The 22,154-nt window shown below is 43.5% G+C and overlaps 1 protein-coding gene across 2 annotated transcripts in view; it reads right to left on the reverse strand.

Moving 5' to 3' along the window:
* The window catches only part of LOC141110631 (cell adhesion molecule CEACAM1-like), an 88,076-nt gene that overhangs the window by 54,372 nt on the left and 11,550 nt on the right, over positions 1–22,154 (reverse strand). For both annotated transcript variants that reach the window (XM_073602078.1, XM_073602077.1), the window contains exons 3-4: positions 9,405–9,683; positions 7,371–7,652 (exon numbers count right to left, since the gene is read on the reverse strand). In XM_073602078.1, the coding sequence (XP_073458179.1) occupies positions 7,371–7,652; positions 9,405–9,683 (561 nt within the window). The remainder of the gene's footprint in view (positions 1–7,370; positions 7,653–9,404; positions 9,684–22,154) is intronic.

The raw sequence follows: 22,154 nt of genomic DNA on the forward strand, positions 1-22,154 counted from the left end.
GACTTCCTTACCTCTTAAGGCCCCCTTTATTCAGACAGTGTTCCTGCAGGGCCGCCGATCACACAGGAAGAGGAGGAGGAGGAGGGGGATTGTGTCAGTATGGAGGTGGAGCCTAGCACTCAGCATCAGCAGCAGTCTTCAAGGGATCATTTACAGTCCCCAGAAACCCATGGACTTGTACGTGGCTGGGAGGAGGTGGCTGTGGATCAGGTCGTCCTTAGGGACCCAGAGGACTCCAGACCGAATGCCTCAGCAAACCTACGCTGCCTGGCCTCCCTGATCCTGCAAATCCTGCGAAAGGACCCTCGGATTCGTGGTATCAAGGAGAGGGATAAGTACTGGCTGGCAACCCTCCTTGATCCACGTTACAAGGGTAAGGTTGCGGAACTTATCCAGCCGTCGCAGAGGGAGCAGAGGATGAAACATCTTCGGGAGGCCTTGCAGAAAGGTTTGTGCAACGCGTTTCCAGAGCGTGGGAGGTTACAATTTCCTGGTCCTCCTGGACAACATATTGCTGAGGCTTCGGTCATTCACAGAAGGAGCGGTGGAGAAGGTGGCCGTCTGACAGATGCATTCAGACAATTTTTTCGTCCGCAGTCCCAAGGTCTGATCAGTTCCAGCAACCATCACCAGTGTCTGATTTACATGGTGCAGGAATACCTAGGGGCAAGATCAGACTTTGGAGACTTTTCCAACCGAAAATCCTCTGGGTTACTGGTTCTTGAGAATGGATCACTGGCCAGAGCCTGCACAGTATGTAATTGAGCTATTGACCTGTCCTGCATCCAGCGTTCTTTCGGAACGCACATTCAGTGCTGCTGGAGGCTTTGTAACCAATCACGGAGTGCGCCTGTCCACCAACTCGATTGATCGGCTCACCTTCATAAAAATGAACCAGTCTTGGATCACCAGCTACCAAGCATCTGGTGCTGATGTAACTGAATAATTTTTTTATGAATGTGCCTATGCTGATGCTGAGTGACTATCCTGTTATGCTGAGTGATTATCCTATTCCTCCTCAATGTTCATGTTGATAGCTTGTAAGAACATTTTTGGTTCTGGGCACCACCACCAGTGGCTAAGGCCCAATTTTTCTGCCCCTGTTTAACAGGGGTGTGTAATTACAATTTTTGCTGTAATATTTTGCAGCAGGGCTTGTTCCTGCACTTAACTAGAGTATCTGTGAGGGGTTGCAGTGTTGTGGCACCAGCACCAGTGCCTAAAGCCCAATTTTTCTGCCCCTGTTCAACAGGGACGTGTAATTACAATTTTTGCTGTAATATTTTGTAGCAGGGCTTGTTCCTGCGCTTAACTAGAGTATCTGTGAGGGGTTGCAGTGTTGTGGCACCAGCACCAGTGCCTAAAGCCCAATTTTTCCACCCCTGTTCAACAGGGGCGTGTAATTACAATTTTTGATCCAATATTTCACAGCAGGGCCTGTTCCTGCGCCCACCAAGAGTAACTGTGAGTGCTTACAGTGTTCTGGTACCACCAACACCTAAGGCCCAAATTTCTGCAGGGTATATAAGGCAGGCCCCTACTTTCAAACATCCCACTTACAAACGACTCCTACTTACAAACTGAGGAAGACAACAGGAAGTGAGAGGAAATCTACCCCTAGGAAGGTAAATTCTCTCCTGTAAGAGTTAATATGGGCAAAAAGGTGTCTCTTCCACTGATGCTTTATCACCAATCCTTGTTTCCCTAAAAACCCCAAAATTTCAAAATCCAATTGTCATTGGGACAGAAAGTGAGGTGAAATCTTCTGAATAGGGGCACAGACATCAAAACAAATGTTACAGAGGTGATGATAACCCTTCCCTATGTTTTCCAAAAAGCTTAATAATAGATTTTTTGGCTGGAGCTACACTTACAAAATGTACCTGTTCCAAATTACAAACAGATTCAACTTAAGAACAAACCTACAGTCCCTGTCTTTCTTGGGACTGCCTGTATACTGGTGTTCAAAGTATATAGGGCCTGGGGGCCACGCCTTTTCTTTTTTTTTTTTTTATTTGGGTGCGGGGTTCCCCTTAATATCCATACAAGGCCCAAAGGGCCTGGTAATGGGCTGGGGGGTTACCCATGCCGTTTTTCTCAATAATTTTCATCCATATTGCTGGGACCCGACATTACATTACAGCCGCAAGCAGCTTAAATTACTTTTATTCCTTTAGAAATGTCATTTTGTGCAGGGACTGTTCTAAACATGGGAAACACGCGCCACTTTACAAGCATACTATAGACACCCGTAAAAAGGATTACGCTGCGCTAGAGTGTGTTAGACATGCTACTAAATTATAGCATGATAGAACAACTGCGTCTAAATAAACGCATGTGGATGTGGGAAACACAATACCTCTACAAGGTAAGCGGACCTAATAATAGATAAATACTCTGAATACAATGTGAAAATTGACAAATGCATATAAACGCATCGAAGTATAAATGCAAATTCAAATGTGAATTTGATTAACGCATCAAAGTGCACAGGTACCAATAAGCATAACTGAATTACAGCATTACAGTGCAATGAATAAATGAATATGAACGCATCAAAGTGCAAATGTGCCAATATGCATAACTAAATGACAATATTATTCAAATGTGCAAAATATAAACGCATAAAGTGCAAATGTGCAAATAAACATACTCATTACAATATAAATATATATATGAGCATGTAAAAAGTGCTAAGTGCAAAAAACACAAAACAAAAAGTAATTTGGTGTCACACAGTTCATGTGTAAACTCTCAAAGTGCCACAGATCATGCAATGGTGCGATTCGGTGACCCCTAAGGTAATGCGCTCACCTCAGAGCGTGTGACCAAGTCGCTAGACAAAGTCAAACCACGCTTGTGAACCACCCCGGGTTCTAAGTAGATCACAGGATCCCAGGCTCCAATGCAGTAAAGAGTATATAGATGGGAAGAAAAAACTAGCATTACATTTGTCATTTTGCACGCGTATGAGACGTGTTTAACGCACACAGCTGAGTAGTGCTTTACTAAGCTTTGTGTGGCTCGCAAGATCTTTCCCATCGTCATATACTATAGACACACCCCAGGTACGATATTTAAAGGAATATTTCACTTTTATTTTTTTACTTTAAGCATCATTAAAATCATTGCCCCGAAAAAACGTCAGTTTTTTTAAAACTTTTTTTTGCATTCATACATGTCCCCTGGGGCAGGACCCGGGTCCCCAAACCCTTTTTAGGACAATAACTTGCATATTAGCCTTTAAAATTCGCACTTTTGATTGCTCACGTTTGAGTCCCATAGACTTTAACGGTGTTCGAAAGTTTGCGCAAACTTGCGGTCTGTTCTCATGTTCTGGATGCGAACCGAACCGGGGGGTGTTCGGCTCGTCCCTAGTCATTACCCTCGATCACTAGGGCCATTAAAGTCCCAAAAAGGGGGAAAAACCTTTTTTGATTCAACTTTAAAGCCTAAGTTTTGTTTTTTTATTTTTTTACATCAGAGCAGAGGTACTGGTGGCTGGTCTCTTAGATGAAATTCAAAGTCATCTGCCCCCCCCCCCCCCCACTACCCAAAACAATCTTAATCTTCCAGTGCTATGGGGGTTGATACAATCATTGGATCTCTAATAGCCACTCGTCAGAGTGACAACTATGCCTGCCCTTTTCACCTTCTCCTCCATTCATAGCTGCTGTACTTTAGGCTTCCATCAATGAGAGGTGATTCATAAATGGTGGATGGGTGGATGAATGAAAAGTCCGCCACCTCCACTAATTTTTGAACTAAACTTAGGCTTGAAACTTTTCTGTTCCCCTCTTTCATACACTGTCTCCCCATTTATCTCAACCCCAATCTGGGATCTTACCGAACCGAGTAGTCTGTGCCCTGCTTCTTGTTCCATCTCTTTGCAATTTCTGTGGTTATAGGTTTTCCTCATTTCCAATTATCTTGTTATACCATCTGCATCTATGGGTATTCCTCATGGAACTTTCATCCCACCTTCTTTAGTTATCCTCATTTGTTGAATCTCCTCATTAACCAAATTATGCTACTATTAATATTATTTTTTACAACATTCCTCTTTTTTGTCATCATATAAATAAGTGCTGGGTGTTATAAAACAATGTTATTTACTCACTTATTATAATATGATAAAAAAGTTTTTCTCTTTCCTACTTTTACTGTTACGTGACTACGCAATAGAATGGAATGTATATATGAAGTTTAACTAGAATTAGGGGAAGCCCACATTGGCAGCATTACACTTCAGAGAGAAACTTCAGATTCCTGTCAAACCCTACTACTTTTAATAATGCTTCCTGACCCCCTAAAACACTTTCTGACTAACCTGTGTAAGAAAGATTTGTATACTTACCTTTTTTCAGGCCGGTCATGTGATACTGCTTCTCTGTGTCAGCCAGTTGCAGGGGAGAGAAGGCAGCAGGGACAGATGGGCGATAGGAGGCTTTTGCCTTGCAAAAGTATTTACCCTCTTGGCTTTTTATCTATTTTGTTACATGAGAGCCTTTAGTTCAATGTTTTTTTAATCTAAATTATATGTGATGGATCAGAACACAAAAGTCTAAGTTGGTGAAGTAAAATTAGAAAAATATATCTATAAAACTATTTTTCAGAAATAAAAAAAACGATAATTGGCATGTGCGTTTGTTATGAAGCCCATAAAAAACTCTGGTGCAACCAATTACCTTCAGAAGTCACATAATTAGTGAAATGATGTCCACCTGTGTGCAATCTAAGGGTCAAATGATTTATCATTACATATACACACCTTTTTGAAAGGCCCCAGAGGCTGCAACACCTAAGCAAGAGGCACCACTAACCAAACATTGCCATGAAGACCAAGGAACTCTCCAAACAAGTAAAGGACAATGTTGTTGAGAAGCACAAGTCAGGGTTAGGTTATAAAAAAATATCCAAATGGAAAGAACATGGCACAACAGAAAACCTGCCAAGAGATGGCTGCACACCAAATCTCATGGACCAAGCAAGGAAGGCATTAATCAGAGAGGCAGCACAGAGACCTAAGGAAACCCTGGAGGAGCTGCAGAGACTGGAGTATCTGTACATAGGACGACAGTAAGCCGTACGCTCCATAGAGTTGGGTTTTATGGCAGAGTGGCCAGGAGGAAGCCATTACTTTCAACAAAAAACAAAATGGCACAATTTGAGTTTGCGAAAAGGCATGTGGGAGACTCCCAAAATGTATGTAGGAAGGTGTTCTGGTCTGATCAGACTAAAACTGAACTTTTTGGCCATCAAAGAAAACGCTATGTCTGGCGCAAACCCAACACATCATATCATCCAAAAAACACCATCCCCACAGTGAATCATGGTGGTTGCAGCATCATGCTGTGGGGATGTTTTTCAGCAGTCAGGACTGGGAAACTGTTCAGAGTTGAGGGAAAGATGGATGGTGCTAAATACAGAGATATTCCTGAGCAAAACCTGTACCACTCTGTGTGTGATTTGAGGCTAGGATGGAGGTTCACCTTCCAGCAGGACAATGACCTCAAACACACTGCTAAAGCAACACTTGAGTGGTTTAAGGGGAAACATGTAAATATGTTGGAATGGCCTAGTCAAAGCCCAGACCTCAATCCAATAGAAAATCTGTGGTCAAACTTAAAGATTGCTGTTTACAAACGCAAACCCTCCAACTTGAAGGAGCTGGAGCAGTTTTGCAAGGAGGAATGGGCAAAAATTCCAGTGGTAAGATGTGGCAAGCTCATAGAGATTTATCCAAAGTGACTTGGAGCTGTGATAGCCACAAAAGGTGGCTCTACAAAGTATTGACTTTAGGGGGGAGAATAGTTATGCACATTGACCTTTTCTGTTATTTTGTCCTATTTGTTGTTTGCTTCACAATAAAAAAAATCTTCAAAGTTGTGGGCATGTTCTGTAAATTAAATGATGCAAATCCTCAAACAATCCATGTTAATTCCAGGTTGTGAGGTAACAAAACACAAAAAATGCCAAGGGGGTGAATACTTTTGTAAGGCACTGTATGGGTGACATCACCGCTCATAGGCACTACCAGTCATTGTCAAGTGCTGTTTCCTCTCCCCTGCAGCCAAGGCAGTGTACAGATCTTTCTTACACAGGTATGCCAGAAGAGATGTTATCAGGGAAAGAGGAAAGCTTTTAAGAGTAGGTTTTGCCAGGAATTCTACTTTAAAGTAAAACTTTAATGAAAGAAATACAGAAGTTTCCTTATTTATGAAAATGCTACCTGAACAGTGGCTGCTGGTGTTTTTTTTTTTTGGGGGGGGTGGCAAACAACCACCTCCCTCCGCCCACTTGCTGCATGCCAGTCGGTCTGGTACTTACCCCATCTAGGTGGCAGGTGGCAGGCATCGGCATCATCTTTGGGCATCGGCTCCTGTGTCCTTTCCACCATAACAGTGGTCGTACGTCTCCTCCCTTCCTCCTATGCGTCCAATACTATCACGTGTCCTTTCAGCCAATCGGGTGATGGGTCTCAAAACCCTGGCCAGGAGAAGGATCAGTGTCACAATAGTGAATATTCATTGGCTATTGTAATACACCAGGGTGGGCTCCGTTTGCATCACCTGCGCCCCGAACTCACCCTATTTTGAAGCCTATTAGAGCATCTGACTCTAATCAGGTGCTTCAAACCCCCCCCCCCCATTGGATTCCATGCATCCGGCGTCCTGAAAGGGGCCAGACGCATGGATAGGGGGGACATCAATGGATGGGGGGGGGGGCAGCGCCCGTGCGCCTTTAATGGACGGGCCGCCCCTGTACCTGAATGTTTTAATACTCTCAGAGTCACCGGCCTAGAGCAAGTCTGTGATCAGTCTACAGAGTCAGAAGTTCTTTATTTACATTATTTTTTCTGGAAGCGAGAAATCAGATTATCAGCATGACATCCCAAGAATTAGCATTTTTAGAAAGGTGAGGTCAGCATTGTTTCTCTCATAACAGGTGTCTTAAAATATTTTACGAACACAGAATTAAAAATAGAACTAAAGGCAAAACTTTTTTTTTTTTTTCACTTTGGATAGAGTAAGGGAGGGTTTTGGTTGTGTCCCATTGGGGAGATTTCCCATGACGTCCTGTCCCATAGCCTAAACAGGAAGTGAGAGGAAATCCCTCCAAAGTGCCTTTCCAGAATTCATGTCGCCATGAAAATTTTCCCCTCTGTTCCTGTTCTGGCAACAACCAAAAATGTTTGATTTTATTCACGTTTAGTGATATCGTAAAAAGAACAAATAGAGGCTGAATTTCTAACTAATGGCTATGGAATCCATTCCCCTGGTATGATTGATACCGATTGATGATGCATACGAAAAAAATATCAAGAAGACATAGTTATAATAAGTTCTATGGAAGCCTTCAATACTCACAGGCCAGATTGAAGATCACTCCATTGCTGGTCTCGTTGTTTATCCAGTTGGAGGCTGTACAGGTGAAGGTTCCATTGTCATTAGCAGTGATGGGGCGGATTGTGAGGACTGTGTTGTTTGCGCTGAGGTAGTATTGGGGGTTCTGGGGCAGTGGAGCCCCCTGAAGGCTCCAGGAGTAAGTGACGTCTGTACCACGAGCTGAACAGGTCAGAGACACCACATCTATTCCCGGCCAGACCAGTCCTGTGGCATTACTGGCTAACTTCACGTCAGAGACCGGAACTGTCAAACAATGAACCAGTTACATTATATCATACAGATATTCATTTTTTTTACTTGTTTTTGTTAATAATTATTTTTATTATACAGCATGATGCTCATTGATACAGTATATATGAAAAACTCCACTTCACAAGTGTGTGAACTGAGTAATGTGTAAAAAAAACTTCCCATTCCCTTTATGATTTTGGACAAAAAGGTGCAATTTCATACCCTCCATATTATGGAAATGTCAGCCACGGCCTAGCCTCTCCAACCAGATAGCTGTGAAATAAAAGAGATGAACCTGGCAGATGTTCTTATTCCAAAGCAATGGTCCATTTACAATTATTCTCACAAGGAAAATAAAGCTGTTTTGAGAGGCTTGAATTACATTCCAGTGACATTGGATTGTTATTGCATTAGCAGGGGAATATTTTGTGCACATGTAAATAAGAGATTAGATAAGTAAAATGTTAAAGGCTAACTATGGTCAACCCATGATGTATTTTAGTTTTAATTTGCTTTATCTATTGCAGTTTGCTCATATCTGCCTGAAAAAAAATTGACCCAGATCTGCTTGCTGTTCTCTATGCTTGCCATAGACCCTCAGCCGGGCATTCACAGGAAAAAGTATTATCCAGACAGGTTTAATAACCTTTGTTTGTTGCTTTGTTCTCAAGATAAGCTAGCACTGAAAAGTTGGCAGTGTTTTCCTTCAACTACATCTGTGCTCATTTAAACTTGAAGACCAGGCCTTTTCTGGCACTTTTTGTTTACATGTAACAATCAGTATTTTTTGCTAGAAATTTTCTTAGAACCCCGAGACATTATATATATTTTTCAAGTAGAGGCCCATAAAAATAAATTGGTTGGTTTTGCAATTTTTTATGTCACACGGTATTTGCTTTACAAAATTGCTTTACAAAACTGCTGTGCAATTTTATGTGAAAAAATATACTTTTTTAAATTTGAATGCAAAATACACAATACATAACAACAATACATATACAATACATAACAACATTTTTGGTAAAATAGAAAAAATTATGTTACGCCGAGTAAATAAATACCAAACATGTCATGCTTTAAAATTTTGCATGCTTGTGCAACCACAACACACAAAGTAAATTTTACTATCTATAGCTGACGATTTTAAAGCCTTTACAAGTTACCACTTTTGATTTCATGATCTCATGTTTGCCGTAAAACCTCACATGTGTGGGACGATCAATGTTTCCGTGCGTGCCTGACATGTGCGTTTGTTGTAGCGCATGAGCACGGGGGATGGGGGCACTTTAATTTTTTTTAATATTACACTGTCACTTAAAAAAAAACAAAAAAATTTAATCACTTGCATGGCTGTCAAAAGGAATGTGACAGCAATAGGCAGTGACAGGTACTCTTTATGGAGAGGTCTGGGGTCCTAAAATCCCTAAATCCCTCCTCTGCCCTTAAAAGCATTTGATCACTTTAAGATTGGTGTGTTTGAATGGTTTTTGTTTTCTTGGAAATGGCGCCGTTGACATCCAGGTAAACCAAAATTGATGTCAGGTCATCACTTCCTGGGTTACTATAGCCTAGAGCCAATCATAGCCGATTCAGGGACTCCTGAGATCCCATTAAAGCCACGGAAGGCATTGGGAGGGGACTCCCCCCCGCCCCCCCCCCTCACGTTAGCTGCTAGGATTGCTTTTACAAGAGAGATGACCGTTGACTCTAAAAAAGGGTACCAATCTGCCTACTTTGTGATAAATATTTGAATGAGTCTCGTACCTGCTACTTTTAGATGTAGGGTGGTGCTGGTGTTGGAGCTGACAGGGTTCTGGATGGTGCAGGTGTAGTTTCCGCTGTCACTCTCAGTGATTGGCTGGAAGTAGAGGTAGGAATCCTGGCAGGTCACATGGGGTTTAGAGCAGATATTCTTCCCATCCCGGTAGAAGGTGTAAGTAGTGACATTCAGACTACTGGCATTACAATAGATAGACAAAGAAGTGCCACTGATGAGACTGTTAGACGTGTCATTACAATGAAGGGCAGGAGAACCAAGAACAGCTGGAAATGGGGAAAAAAGGGAAGTTATAGCAGAACCTCAGACTGGAAACATAGGAAAGAGCCTTTTTAATGGAATACATGAAGGCCTTACACCTCTGCTCTGCAAAAAAACACTTAAGGGAGATCTATAATCACAGCATACATTTTCATTTTACAATATCACCATTGTAATAACTATACAAACAATGGTTACTTTTGACAATCCAATATAGTAGCAGCCGCTGTTAGAAATCGTGGGGCCCCGTACAGCCTACCTGATAGGGCTCCCTCCTTAACCCCACCCCTGGCCCTGCCTCAAAGCAAAGTGTATTGCCCATCCAGCGACGCATATGTGCGTTGTGTGGCCGTTAAAGCCCAGTTTTTTCCCCACCGCACATATGGGTTCCTTGGGCATAAAGGGGTTAAAGGGGAGTGGTTGGGGGGATAGTAAAAAACGCACAATGGTACACAAGCATGGAGAATATTCATCCAATTTTTCATATGTCATTATTGATTTGTATGTTCTATACAATTCTGCACATATTATTGCAATGCAGCAGTAACCCCACAGCCATACTGGCGCACATATGGGTTCCTTGGGCATAAAGGGGTCAAAGGGAAGAGATTGGGGGGGCAGATCAGTGTGTACCGATAAAATACAAGTGTTAAGTAGCATCTCACTGTGCTTATGATAATCAAAATTACAATAGTCACACAGCACAGGAGGTGCTGTATGGCTTTGTCACAGTGCCACATAACTAGGGGGTTCTGACTTTGTTATGGCTGTACTGTGTTACAATCTGTACCACACACACACACACACACACAGTACAACCATAAGTTAGAAAAGTCAGCACCCAAGATGCCATGTGACACTGTGAAAGAGCCATACAGCACCTGATTATCATAAGTGAGGATTCTGTGGACGCTGTGGAGAGCAGTGGCGGAACTTCCGCCATAGTGACCCACGCGGGTGCTATGGGACCCGCAACCAAGTGGGGCCCGGGGAGGATGAGGAATGCATACTGTACTTGCCAACTTCCTTTTTTTTTACTTGCCGCTGCTAGAGTTCCACGTCATTCCGTCATCATTTTACAGAAGACCAGTTAAGGAAGAACCAAGAGGAGGAGCCCGGGTGGCAATGAATAGAGCTCCATTTCTATTGGCCACTTTCTTGCCACCCAGGCTCTGCCTCCTGGTTCTGTAAAGGTGCAGAGACAAGCACAGTGAGTCCTGAGCGGCACCAAGGCCCGATGGAGTGTCCTGGGTCCCGGCACCGTGCTATCCCTGTCTGACTGAGACTCAGCTGTCTCTCTCACTGGCTGCCTCCTATCACATTGTGCCACCCAGAGAGTCAGTGACAGTCTGAGCAAGTAACTCTCTGGGCGGCTGCACGCCCAGGTGCATGAATAGGGGGTGGTACTCCTGGGGGGTGAATTATCCTGGGGGTCTGTACACCTGGGGGGTGAATTCTCCTGGGGGGGTCTGTACTTCTGGGGGGGTGAATTGTCCTGGGGGGGTCTGTGCTCCTGGGGGGTGAATAGTCCTGGGGGGTCTGTACTCCTGGGGGGTGAATTGTCCTGGGGGTCTGTACTCCTGGGGAGCCTGTACTCCTGGAGGGGGTCTGTACAGATGGAGGGGGCTGAGTTGTCCTGGGGAGTCTGTACAGATGGAGCTGGTTTGTCCAGAGGGGTTGGTACTGATGGAGAAGGGTCTATACTGATGGAGGAGGGTTTGTACTGAGGGACTATGGGGGGAGGGGGGTAACGCAATGTTTTTCTGCACCGGATGACACCAACCCTAGTGACACCACTAGTAACTGGGGACAGCTGATAAGGAGGGACTCTACTGGGAATGTCTGATGTAAGGAGGGACTCTAGTGGGGGCACCTGATGTAAGGAGGGACTCTACTGGGAATGCCTGATGTAAGGAGGGACTCTACTGGGGGCACCTGATGTAAGGAGGGACTCTACTGGGGGCACCTGATGTAAGGAGGGACTCTACTGGGGGCACCTGATGTAAGGAGGGACTCTACTGGGAATGCCTGATGTAAGGAGGGACTCTACTGGGGGCACCTGATGTAAGGAGGAACTCTACTGGGGGCACCTGATGTAAGGAGGGACTCTACTGGGGGCACCTGATGTAAGGAGGGACTCTACTGGGGGCTCCTGATGTAAGGACGGATTCAGCTGGGAATGCCTGATATAAGGATGGACTCTGCTGGGGACACTTGATGGCAGGTGACGTGGCAAGTGACACACTCAGGGCTCCCACTGATTCTGCATTATGGTGGGTTGAACTATTTCATTTTATATTACAATGTAATAGTAGAAATAATGCGCTTTAATCATCCTGACACCAAAACAACCATGGTGCCATGATGATTGCAGCGCTAACACCAGGTGTTTGGTGTACCCTTATCCTATCCTATCCCTTCCCTCAGACTCTAACCACACCCCCTTTGAGACACGCCCTTTAAGCCCTGCCATTTTTTTGTGGGGGGCTGTTTACAGGGGGGCCCCCCATACAACATTTTGCTATGGGGCCCTGTGATTTCTAGTTACGCCCCTGGTGGAGAGACATTAGATATTAATGAAAACCAGGTTAACAAATTTTTCTGAATATTTATAAATTAGAATATTCGAAAATTCGTTCAGAAGTCCAAAAATTCGTAAATACATAAATTCGAAATTCAAAAATCTGAAAACCCGAAAATTTGAAAATCTGAAATAGTTAAGTTATTATTAGTTGGTTATTAACTATTAAATTATAGGTATTGGAATTTCCTTTCAAATTGGGCTGTTAGCGAACATAACGAATGTGAATTTATCCAAGGTTACGAATTACCTGAACTAACGAATGCCGTATCTAAACGAATGGAATGTAACTAAATAATATTAATAACTAACAATAATAATAATACAAATGTTTTATTAGTATTTATTATTAATTTGTACGTTTCCATTTGTTTAGATGCGGCATTCTTTATTGCGGATAATTGGTAACTTTGGATAAATTTGTTCACATTCACTAACAGCCAAATTTGAAAGGAAATTCCAATACCTATAATTTAATAGTTAGTTATTCTCTTTCTTATTTTTGAATTTTTGAATTTACGAATTGCGATCATAACGAATGACCCGAAAAACGAAAAAAAAAGGAAACGAATGAAACAAACACATTTTTTCGGCAGTGCACATGTCTGATAGTAATAGCATTATAGAGAGTACAAAGGGTTAATGGGTAGCATTGCTTGCCATCTGATCTACAGTGAAACTGGTAACTGGATTTATAAAGGCCATTTCCTGCCATCATTACACAGGATGCACTTAGTGGAATGTAAAATAATCATCAGCATTTAGATTGTAAGTTCTTAGGATGACATCATTGGTGGGGCGGGGCGGGGCGGGAGACTCGGGAGAGGACACACTCTGCTCCTATCAGCAGGGCAGGGGGTGGGGGGAGCTGCAGATCTGGATGGAGCGCGGGAGCTGCCTAACATCATTTAATAAGAGGGTGATTACCCACATCCTGATCTCCGTCCAGATGTCCAGCTCCTCCCACCCCCTGCCATGCTGATAGGATGACATTGTTGGAGTGGAGACCCAGGAGAGGACACACAGGCTGTTAAGTGGCATGGCTGCGGTCAAGACAGGGATGTCATGGGCTGCGATCAGTGCTCACCTTCTGCGGTGCAGCCCGGCTACTAACAGACCAAAGAACAGTAGCTGTCCGTCAATATAGGCTTACTTGAAAATTCTCCTTTCACGTTGTGAGTTTTACCTGCTTGTCTATTTCCCCTGGATTCCCTGTATACTTTGCAGCTTCTCCCCTATTGTTTACATTTGATTTCTAAGAACTACATATCCCATGGTCCCTTCCTGCCTGCAAGCAGTGATTCCTGTAATTACTCCAACTCCTACAACTTCTCCTCCCAGCACCTCTGTAGTTTGGATAGCAGGCTTTGAGGAAGCACTGCTGTGTCACACGTTTCACAAAGGGAATAGTGAATATCTGTCGGGATCGTCACAAAGTTTACAAACTTCAATATTGTTCAGAATAATAGGAATGGACTAGAAAAAATTGAAATACAATTTGGAAATTATAAAATGATTTCACATTTTGACCAAGATATGCTTACGTAAATTGGACCAATATTACTTATATAAAAGGCTAGGGGTCTCACTGAGGCTGTTCCTGGCTGTGAGTCTATGTTTTTGTTTAAAGAACAGGATCTCCACATCTAATGGAATAAAAGTATTTTTCTATTGTCCTTTGTACTAATGCAGTGATAATTAATTCAATCATTTTACATGCTTAGATTTAATGTTTAAAAATAAAAAAGGATGATGAAGAGAATGCCAGGCCCTTAAAGGGAGGGAACAGCATACAGGAGGAAGCAAGAGGTAGTGATGTTCCTGCAGCTGCAGGAAGGGCCAGCAATTGGGGGTGGTGGAGAATGTGAGAGAGAGGAAGAACAGCGTCCTTCTTCCTCAAACAATCACTGGAGGCACAGCAACAGGAGGACCTTGTCCTGTTTTAGACCCAGCAGGATCCTTTGCCTACCACCTCTTAACCTGTTAGGCAGAGGAGGAGTGATGGGGTGCTGTCAATGAAAAGAAAAAAGGACAGGCTTCAAGGGAGGGGGAGCATGTCACACCTTGCAAACCCCAGCAGTTGTATGCAAGTAGGGTGAGATCTTTGAGGATACTAAAAACCTGGGGTCCTTTACTGGAGGACATTTGTGGTGAATGAGCTATTTTATACTGAACTACTAGTACAACGACCCCAGGATTGAGGGTATTAAAAAGAGGGACCTCGGATAGGGCGCACCGGGCTCTGACAGCCCCTAGACCAGATGGCCTACCACGCGATGTGATAGTTAAGCCTCATTTTTACCGCATAAAGAAAAGATTATGCTAGAGGCCAGAAACCACGGGGACATAACTATCTCAGGACATTCGATCCAGATTTTTGCGGACATAGCCCAGATAACGATCCAGAAGAGGAGAGCACTGAAGCCGCTTCTCAATCAACCGACAGATTAATTACCGGTGGTCGTTTCCATTTCGACTGTCATTTTCTTACAAAGGCAAATACCATTCCTTTGCTACCTTCCAGTCCGGTGAAGCTATACTCCGGGACTTGGGTATTCTATCATCAGAATCACAAGGGACCAGCGCCCAGATCGACGAGAGCCGACCTATTTCCCCCCTATGGTCTCAACAGGGAAGATTCAGAGCTAGGAAATCTCCGTCAGTCACCTGAATCCTATCTAAGAAGTAGCTCTAAACTTCGGTCCTAGAGACCGAGCCCCTTATAGCTTGTCAATGACCAACCTTTGAAAACCCAGATACACATATCTGACTATTCCTGCCATTCCTGTTCTACACAGACTTGAATGTAGATACTGTTTCAGGTTATAAGTTATAATGCCTATGTCCCCCAGGAGGGAATCCTGCTACTGTCCGCGGGATTATCCCCCTCCCCCCTCCCCTTTTTTTTATCTTTTTGTCTCTGATGTTCTAAGTTTTTATTTTTTATTGCTCATCTTGAAGAAGAGAGGGGGAGGACGACATTGCCTGTTGACCTCTCTGTTTTTCCCTTTACAACCTTACGGCGGGTGGATCACGCTCGTCCCTTCCTAAAGCTAGAAAAATAGCGCCGGAGGTGAACCACATGCCACTAGGAGTGAACTTGTCTCCACTGCAAGAGGGGAGACAACTTCACAACAACCATACAGGGGCTTGGTACCCCTGCAGCCACACTGCAATGCAGTGTGCAGGTGCCTTTTTGGTGCACTTTTTTTTTTCATTTAATTTCTTTTTTTTTCTTCCATTCTTCTTTCATACCATTTTGGTAATTTTTTTATTTACGGGTTTAACCTGATATTACAACAAAAAACAGTGCTATATTATATGTGCTTCTATATCTCTAACTCTGTCTTCTTTCCTCCCCTTTACCCCTTCTATTCCCTGGATGCGCTCCTGCACCAAGCAAAGGTCTCAGAGTATGATCCTAAAGACTTCCGGACAGACCTCTTGAAACATCCAAAACGTGAGTACAGCCTCCCGAACCACCATGACCTGTAGAAATCAACCTACCTACACTATACTGACACACAATGCACAGGGCCTGAACTCCCCAATCAAACGGACTAAGGCTTTTCTGCAATATCACAAAATGGGGGCAAATATCCTGTTCTTACAGGAGACACACTTTTCACGAACTTCCGCCCCAAAGCATCTAAACGCAAAATATCCAACAGTTTATTTGTCTAATGGACCGGATAAAAAGAGAGGAGTAGCTATATGTATTGCTAAACGGGTTCCCTTTACTCCCACTAATGTGATAAGGGATAGAGAGGGCCGCTACATTATGGTCGCTGGTAAGATCAATAATAGCGTGGTCACCTTTCTTTCTTACTACGCCCCCAATGTAGGACAGTTACATTTTTTTCACACAATGCTTGAAGTTATAATGCCCCATTTAGTGGGTTATGTGATGCTAGGTGGAGACAGCAACACCTCCCTTGATCAAATTCTAGATAAGTCTGACCCCCGAAAGACATCCTTGAAACATACCCCTAAACAAAGTAGTACCTTAGCACGTTTACTTCACAGTTACGATCTTATCGATCTTTGGAGGGACGCCCATCCTACAGAGCGTGATTACACATTCTATTCACACATACATAAAACATACTCGCGCATTGACCATCTGTTTACACTGTCCCCGTTGCTCTCATACATATCATCGACTAAAATAGTACCTATTGCATGGTCGTACCATTCTGCGGTCCAAGTCGTTTTAACAGATCTATGGTCTAAGTCAAGACAGTCTTCTTGGCGATTAAATGAATCTTTATTTAGTGATTCTATGATTGCCAAGGAAGTTGAAAAAGCCATACAACAGTATTTCCAAAAAAACACCTCCTTGACCTCTTCCCCAGTGATAGTTTGGGCAGCCCATAAGGCTACCATATGTGGCAAATTAATACAGCTAGCTACCAAGGTCAAGAGGGAATGAACACAAACAATCCAACAACAATAGGAAGAGTTACATCGACTCACACGCGAACAAAAATCTAACCGACATACGGATCTTAGGAACCAGATTGATATAGCAAGAACATCATTAAATTTGAGCCTCACTACAAAAGCAGAAAAATATGTTAGATGGGCTAAACACCGCAATTACACAATTGGAGATAAACCTAATAGACTACTAGCGAGAAAACTCAGTCCCAGGCCATATAACCCTGCGCTCCCTAAACTGAGACTGCAGACTGGACAAGTGACACAAAACCCTCAACTTATACAAATAGAATACATTCTATTCTAAACTTTATGACTCCCCTAAGGACTTTAACGCAACTAAAGTAGAAGAATTACTGAGGGACATACCACTCCCAACATTGTCTAATGATCATGCAGAGGTGATGGAGGCAGAGTTTACGGCAAACGAAGTGGCGGCGGCTATTAAATCCCTGAACCCGTCAAAGTCACCGGGTCCAGACGGATTCTCAGGCTACTACTACCGCAAATACACAGAAATTCTGGTTCCTCATCTTTGCTCTTTCTATAATTCACTAAGAAAGGGGTCTCCATTACCACTCCATGAAAACAGGGCCTTCATACATGTTATCCCTAAACCAAACAAAGACCACGGGGACTGCACGAACTACCGCCCCATATCGTTGATCAACGTCGACCTCAAAATACTGACAAAGATATTAACCATTCGTATGAACTCGTTCATATCGAAATATATTCACACCGACCAGACGGGATTTGTTCCACATAGACAAGCCCCAGACCAAACTAGACGCATCATTGACATAATTTCTGCTTTGAACTCAGGTTGGGATGGAGAGGGCTGGAGAGAGGGGCATTATTGGTCTCATTAGACCTACACAAATTATTTGATTCCCTATTCTAGGACTACCTCTTCTTTATTTTAGGAAAATACGGTTTGGATCTCACTTCCTAACCACACTTAAAACAATCTATAGTGACCCCACAGCAAATCTTGTAGTTAAGGACTATCAATCTCAAAACATAAATATACTCAGAGGGACCAGACAGGGCTGCCCCCTGTCTCCCCTATTGTTTATTTTAGCCTTAGAACCATTGGCCATCAAAATTTGTGAACATCAGGATATATTGGGAGTGAGATGCGGCGATCGTGAACACAAATGTGCAATGTTCGCGGATGATATCCTGTTACTCCTTTCCTCCCCGGTCACCTCCTTGCCCAATCTACAGGTAGTACTGAGACACTTCACAGAATTTTCGGGACTCAAAGTAAATCATTCTAAATCTCAGGCGCTTAACGTCTCTCTACAAACACACATAGTTCAAGCCCTGCAACAATCTTACCCATTTAAATGGCAGAAGGAGACAATGCCATACCTAGGCATCTTCCTGACTCCCACCCTTACAGCACTGTACAAACATAATTATCCCCCACTATTTAGGAAAATACTAGAGGATCTCAAAAAATGGTCGAATAATCCCCCGTCATGGTTTGGAAGGCTGTGCTCAATTAAAATGACCGTCTTACCGAAAGTGCTATATCTGTCCAGGACTCTTCCAATAGCAATAATAAGAAAAGATTTACAGAAATTCCAGACAAAAGTTGTTAGACTATGTATGGGGACACAGGAGACCTAGGGTGAATAGGCGAACATTATATACACCAAAACTGAGAGGGGGCCTGGGTATGCCCGATTTACTTAAATATTTTCAAGCAGCACAAATGTCCCAATTAATCAAATTCCACACAAGACAGCCTAGACCGCTCTGGATGTCAATTGAATCCTCTCTATACCCTGATAGAGAGATTAGCCACTTCATGTGGATGAAGGCGAAGGACAGGCCGGTCATATTATGCCCGAGCTTGTCGTTCTCCTTAGATTTGTGAGATCGATTGCTGACTACCCATAAGTTTAAGTCTCAACACACCCCTTTAGCCCCTCTATTTGGAAATACTCTGTTCACCCCGGGTCTCCATCCCCAAAACTTCTCGTGGTGGACCAACAAAGGTTTAATGAGTATAGCAGATTTTTGTGATCATAGAGGTGCTTTATCGAAATCAACCTTACAGGAGAAATATAACTTTCCAAATTCAGAACTTTTTCGCTATAGTCAGATAACACATTTTTTGGCGACACTGAATCACACCTCCGATCTTACCACATTCACCCCAATGGAAAACCTCTGTAGGAATTTTGATAAGCACACTGGTCATATATCACAGATATATAACATCTTGACTTCGACTCCCCAAAAATTGTTCTACATGCACAAATGGGAGCAAGACATGGTTACAGATTTAGATACGGAAGAATGGAGCAAAATAATACAGAACACATCTAAATCATTCATTAATACCTCTTTGATAGAGGCAAACTATAAAGTATTGATACGATGGTATATGGTCCCAGAGAAGATAGCAATCTTTGTCCCAGGGGCATCCCCCCGGTGCTTTAGAGGATGTAATACAGATGGCACCATGTTCCACACTTGGTGGACGTGTCCTAAAGTGAGGAGATTTTGCATACGCACGTATAATCTCATTTACTCCCTCACGCAAGTGAATCTACTTAAATCACCTCTGCACGCGCAGTTGGGACGCCCAGTGGAAGGGGTATCAAAGCCAATGCGTAGACTCATCACATTCATATTTGTAGAATTTCGATAGCCAAGTCTTGGAGGTCCCACTCGGTTCCTTTTTACTTACTAAAAGCTAAACTTTCATGGATAATGGTAAACGAACGCCTTTCGGCAATTTTGAAGAATAAGATCACTGGGTTCAATAAAATATGGGATCCCTGGATCAGGTACCTTACTAATACGTAGGATATCTGGTAATTGAAGCATTTGCTACGTGACAGGAGCGCATCCACCCCACTTCCCTACCCCTTACCCCTCTTTATCTCTCCAATTAATTTTTTTTTTCTTTCTCTTCTCAGGTCTTTCTCTAACACTGTTTCTCCCTTAACGGGTTGACGATTCGTTTTGAGTTCAACCCGTATAGACGTATAATATATTATGTAAGTTATGTAGTACATAAGATACAACAGTTTTATAATTCACCAGTAGAGCCTTATCTAGGTACAAAATTCTTTTTACCGGCAAAGACATTGACATTTCCTTTTCCTTGGTTTTGTTTGTGGGTTTAGTTGATAACATGAATAAAATACTGGTAGATAAATAAGTATAGACTTGTAAGGGCTGCACCTCCGCCAAGTCACAGCAAGCTCCCATGGGGGTGACTGGTGGAGGACGACAGTATCTCTTGCACAATTTACAATCCCTACAAACCAAACAATTGTGATGTAACTGTAGGTTAATTTACAACCTTGATAGCTGTTATCATTTTTATCACAGTCTATGATACCTGTTGAAGTATGACACATACTGTTCACCCTTTTGTATATTCAAAATTGAATAAACATAATTGATAAAAAAAAAAAAAAAAAGAGGGACCATTGTTGGGTGGATCCCCAATACAAAGGGAAAATGGCAGATAAAATAAGTCTGTTTTCTCCCCATTTGGCCATTCTTCACGGTGCTTATACTCCTGCACAGTGGCAGCTGGCACTCCATTTTTTTTGCGGGGGAGCAAACAAACCACCCCCAGTTCAGTCACTTGGTTGGTCAAACCTCCCCACCCCCCCGTCGCTCGGTCAATCAGCAAACAATCAGCGAAACAACCCCCCTGTCGCTCACCTGTCCGCCCATCAGGCCCGCACCTACCCCATCCAGGTCGTGGGAAGCTTCAGCAGCTTCCCTCTGCATCTCCTTTATTTTTTTTCTCAGCCAGGAGGACAGGCTGGTTTCTCTGGGGGGGGCGTGAGTGTAGCACCCTCTAGTGTAGTGTGCATAGTTTTTGTAGTGCAGGTAAATTGTTAGGCTTGGCTGGCAGCCATGCCTGTGTTTTGAATCTGTGTCAGGGTGAGTGACTCAGGGAGGCTGGATGACCCATCAGGCAGCACCTCTGGTACCCCCCACCACTTGCTGGAACCTTGGAGAAGTTTCCAGAAGAATGGGAAGGAGGTTAGGAGGAGCTGCTTGGCGTATCGAGGAAGGTCCAACCAATCCCAGACCAAATGGGCTGGCAGGGGGAGGGCACCTCTTAAATACTCTGAGTCAACCCAACAGGGGCAGTGTGATGTCAGGTGGAAGATTGGAGATGGAGTGCTGAGGAGGCTGTCGGAGGTGCTTGAGGGTGCCCCCCAGTCTGGGGGGGGACCTTGGGCCTACAACAAACTGAGGAGTCCTGTCCTGGATGCACGGGAGCAGGTGTGAGGACAGCGGGAGAGTCTCAGCATGTCTGGGAGATCTCCAGAGAGAAGGCAGACAAGAGGGCTGGTGAGTGAGCAGTCTGACAGGACTGCGGGAAGTAGCCAGGTGGGCTAATGAGAAAGGCAGCTACAACCAGGCAGGCTGGTAGTGCCTGAAGAAGTGGTGCTGAGATCAGTAGTCACAGGGATGGAAGCTGGACACTGTACTTTGCTATACAACTAAGGGGTCCGCAGTTCTTGCCCGTAAAGGGCCTTTACTTCATCTGACTGTTTCCTTTGTTAGATTAACTAACAGTGTGTCAGCTGTAACTCTGATTTTGTGGTGCAAGCAAGTAATATGCTGGAGGAAGATGAGGGGTGTGTAAATAGACTATACATAGTAGAAGTGTCCCTGAAGAGTTGTTTAAAGTCAAGTGAGCATTCCATAATATTCCCATCCCCTTCCAAGTTCAATACCCCTAATAAACAAAAAACAAAGCTGCTGAACTGTTTCCTGACTCTAGTGGAATTCGCTGTGCAGGGTGGGTGATCCCATTAAATGATCCAACAATAAGAGAGGGGTCTGCCGCTCCAGGTGAGAGCAATGTCTGCCTCCAACCTTCAGGTGCAGGTCCAGTCCGGGGTCTGAATGAATAGCCAAAGAAACAGGAAGAAGTTGACCGCACTCCAGGATTATGATTAAGCAAATTTGATTAGAGAAACGCGTCAATCTCTGCTGTGTCTGCATTGATGTCATTTTGATGGATTTTTATCTTCAATAAAGTTATATTTATTTCTTCATATCCTGGAGTGTGGTCAACTTCTTCCTGTTTCTTTGGGTGATTTCATTCACCAGCGGCTCCTACGGGGGATGAGCTACAGATTTATGAGCTCATGAGTCAGCTGATGCTCCTTTCCCTATCCAGTCACTGGACATGGGTGGAAAAACTGTTAGTAGAAGTGAAACTGCAGCAGAGACAGATCAGGTCTCATCCCCTGCCAGTCTGGACCGTGTGGCAGAGCTGTATAAATCCCAGAACTGGATGGCCAGAATTATGAATCCTTTGGCTAGTAAAACAGCTCTCATATATGGATTTCATCCGTTTATTTAGCGGTTTGCCTAGAATTTAGCTTGAGATCATTTATATTAGCAATTCATATACCCTGATAGCCAGGGGACATGTTTGTTTTAGAATAAGATG

The sequence above is a fragment of the Aquarana catesbeiana genome, linkage group LG10 (assembly GCF_042186555.1).
Source record: "Aquarana catesbeiana isolate 2022-GZ linkage group LG10, ASM4218655v1, whole genome shotgun sequence".
In the NCBI taxonomy this organism is placed as follows: domain Eukaryota; kingdom Metazoa; phylum Chordata; class Amphibia; order Anura; family Ranidae; genus Aquarana; species Aquarana catesbeiana.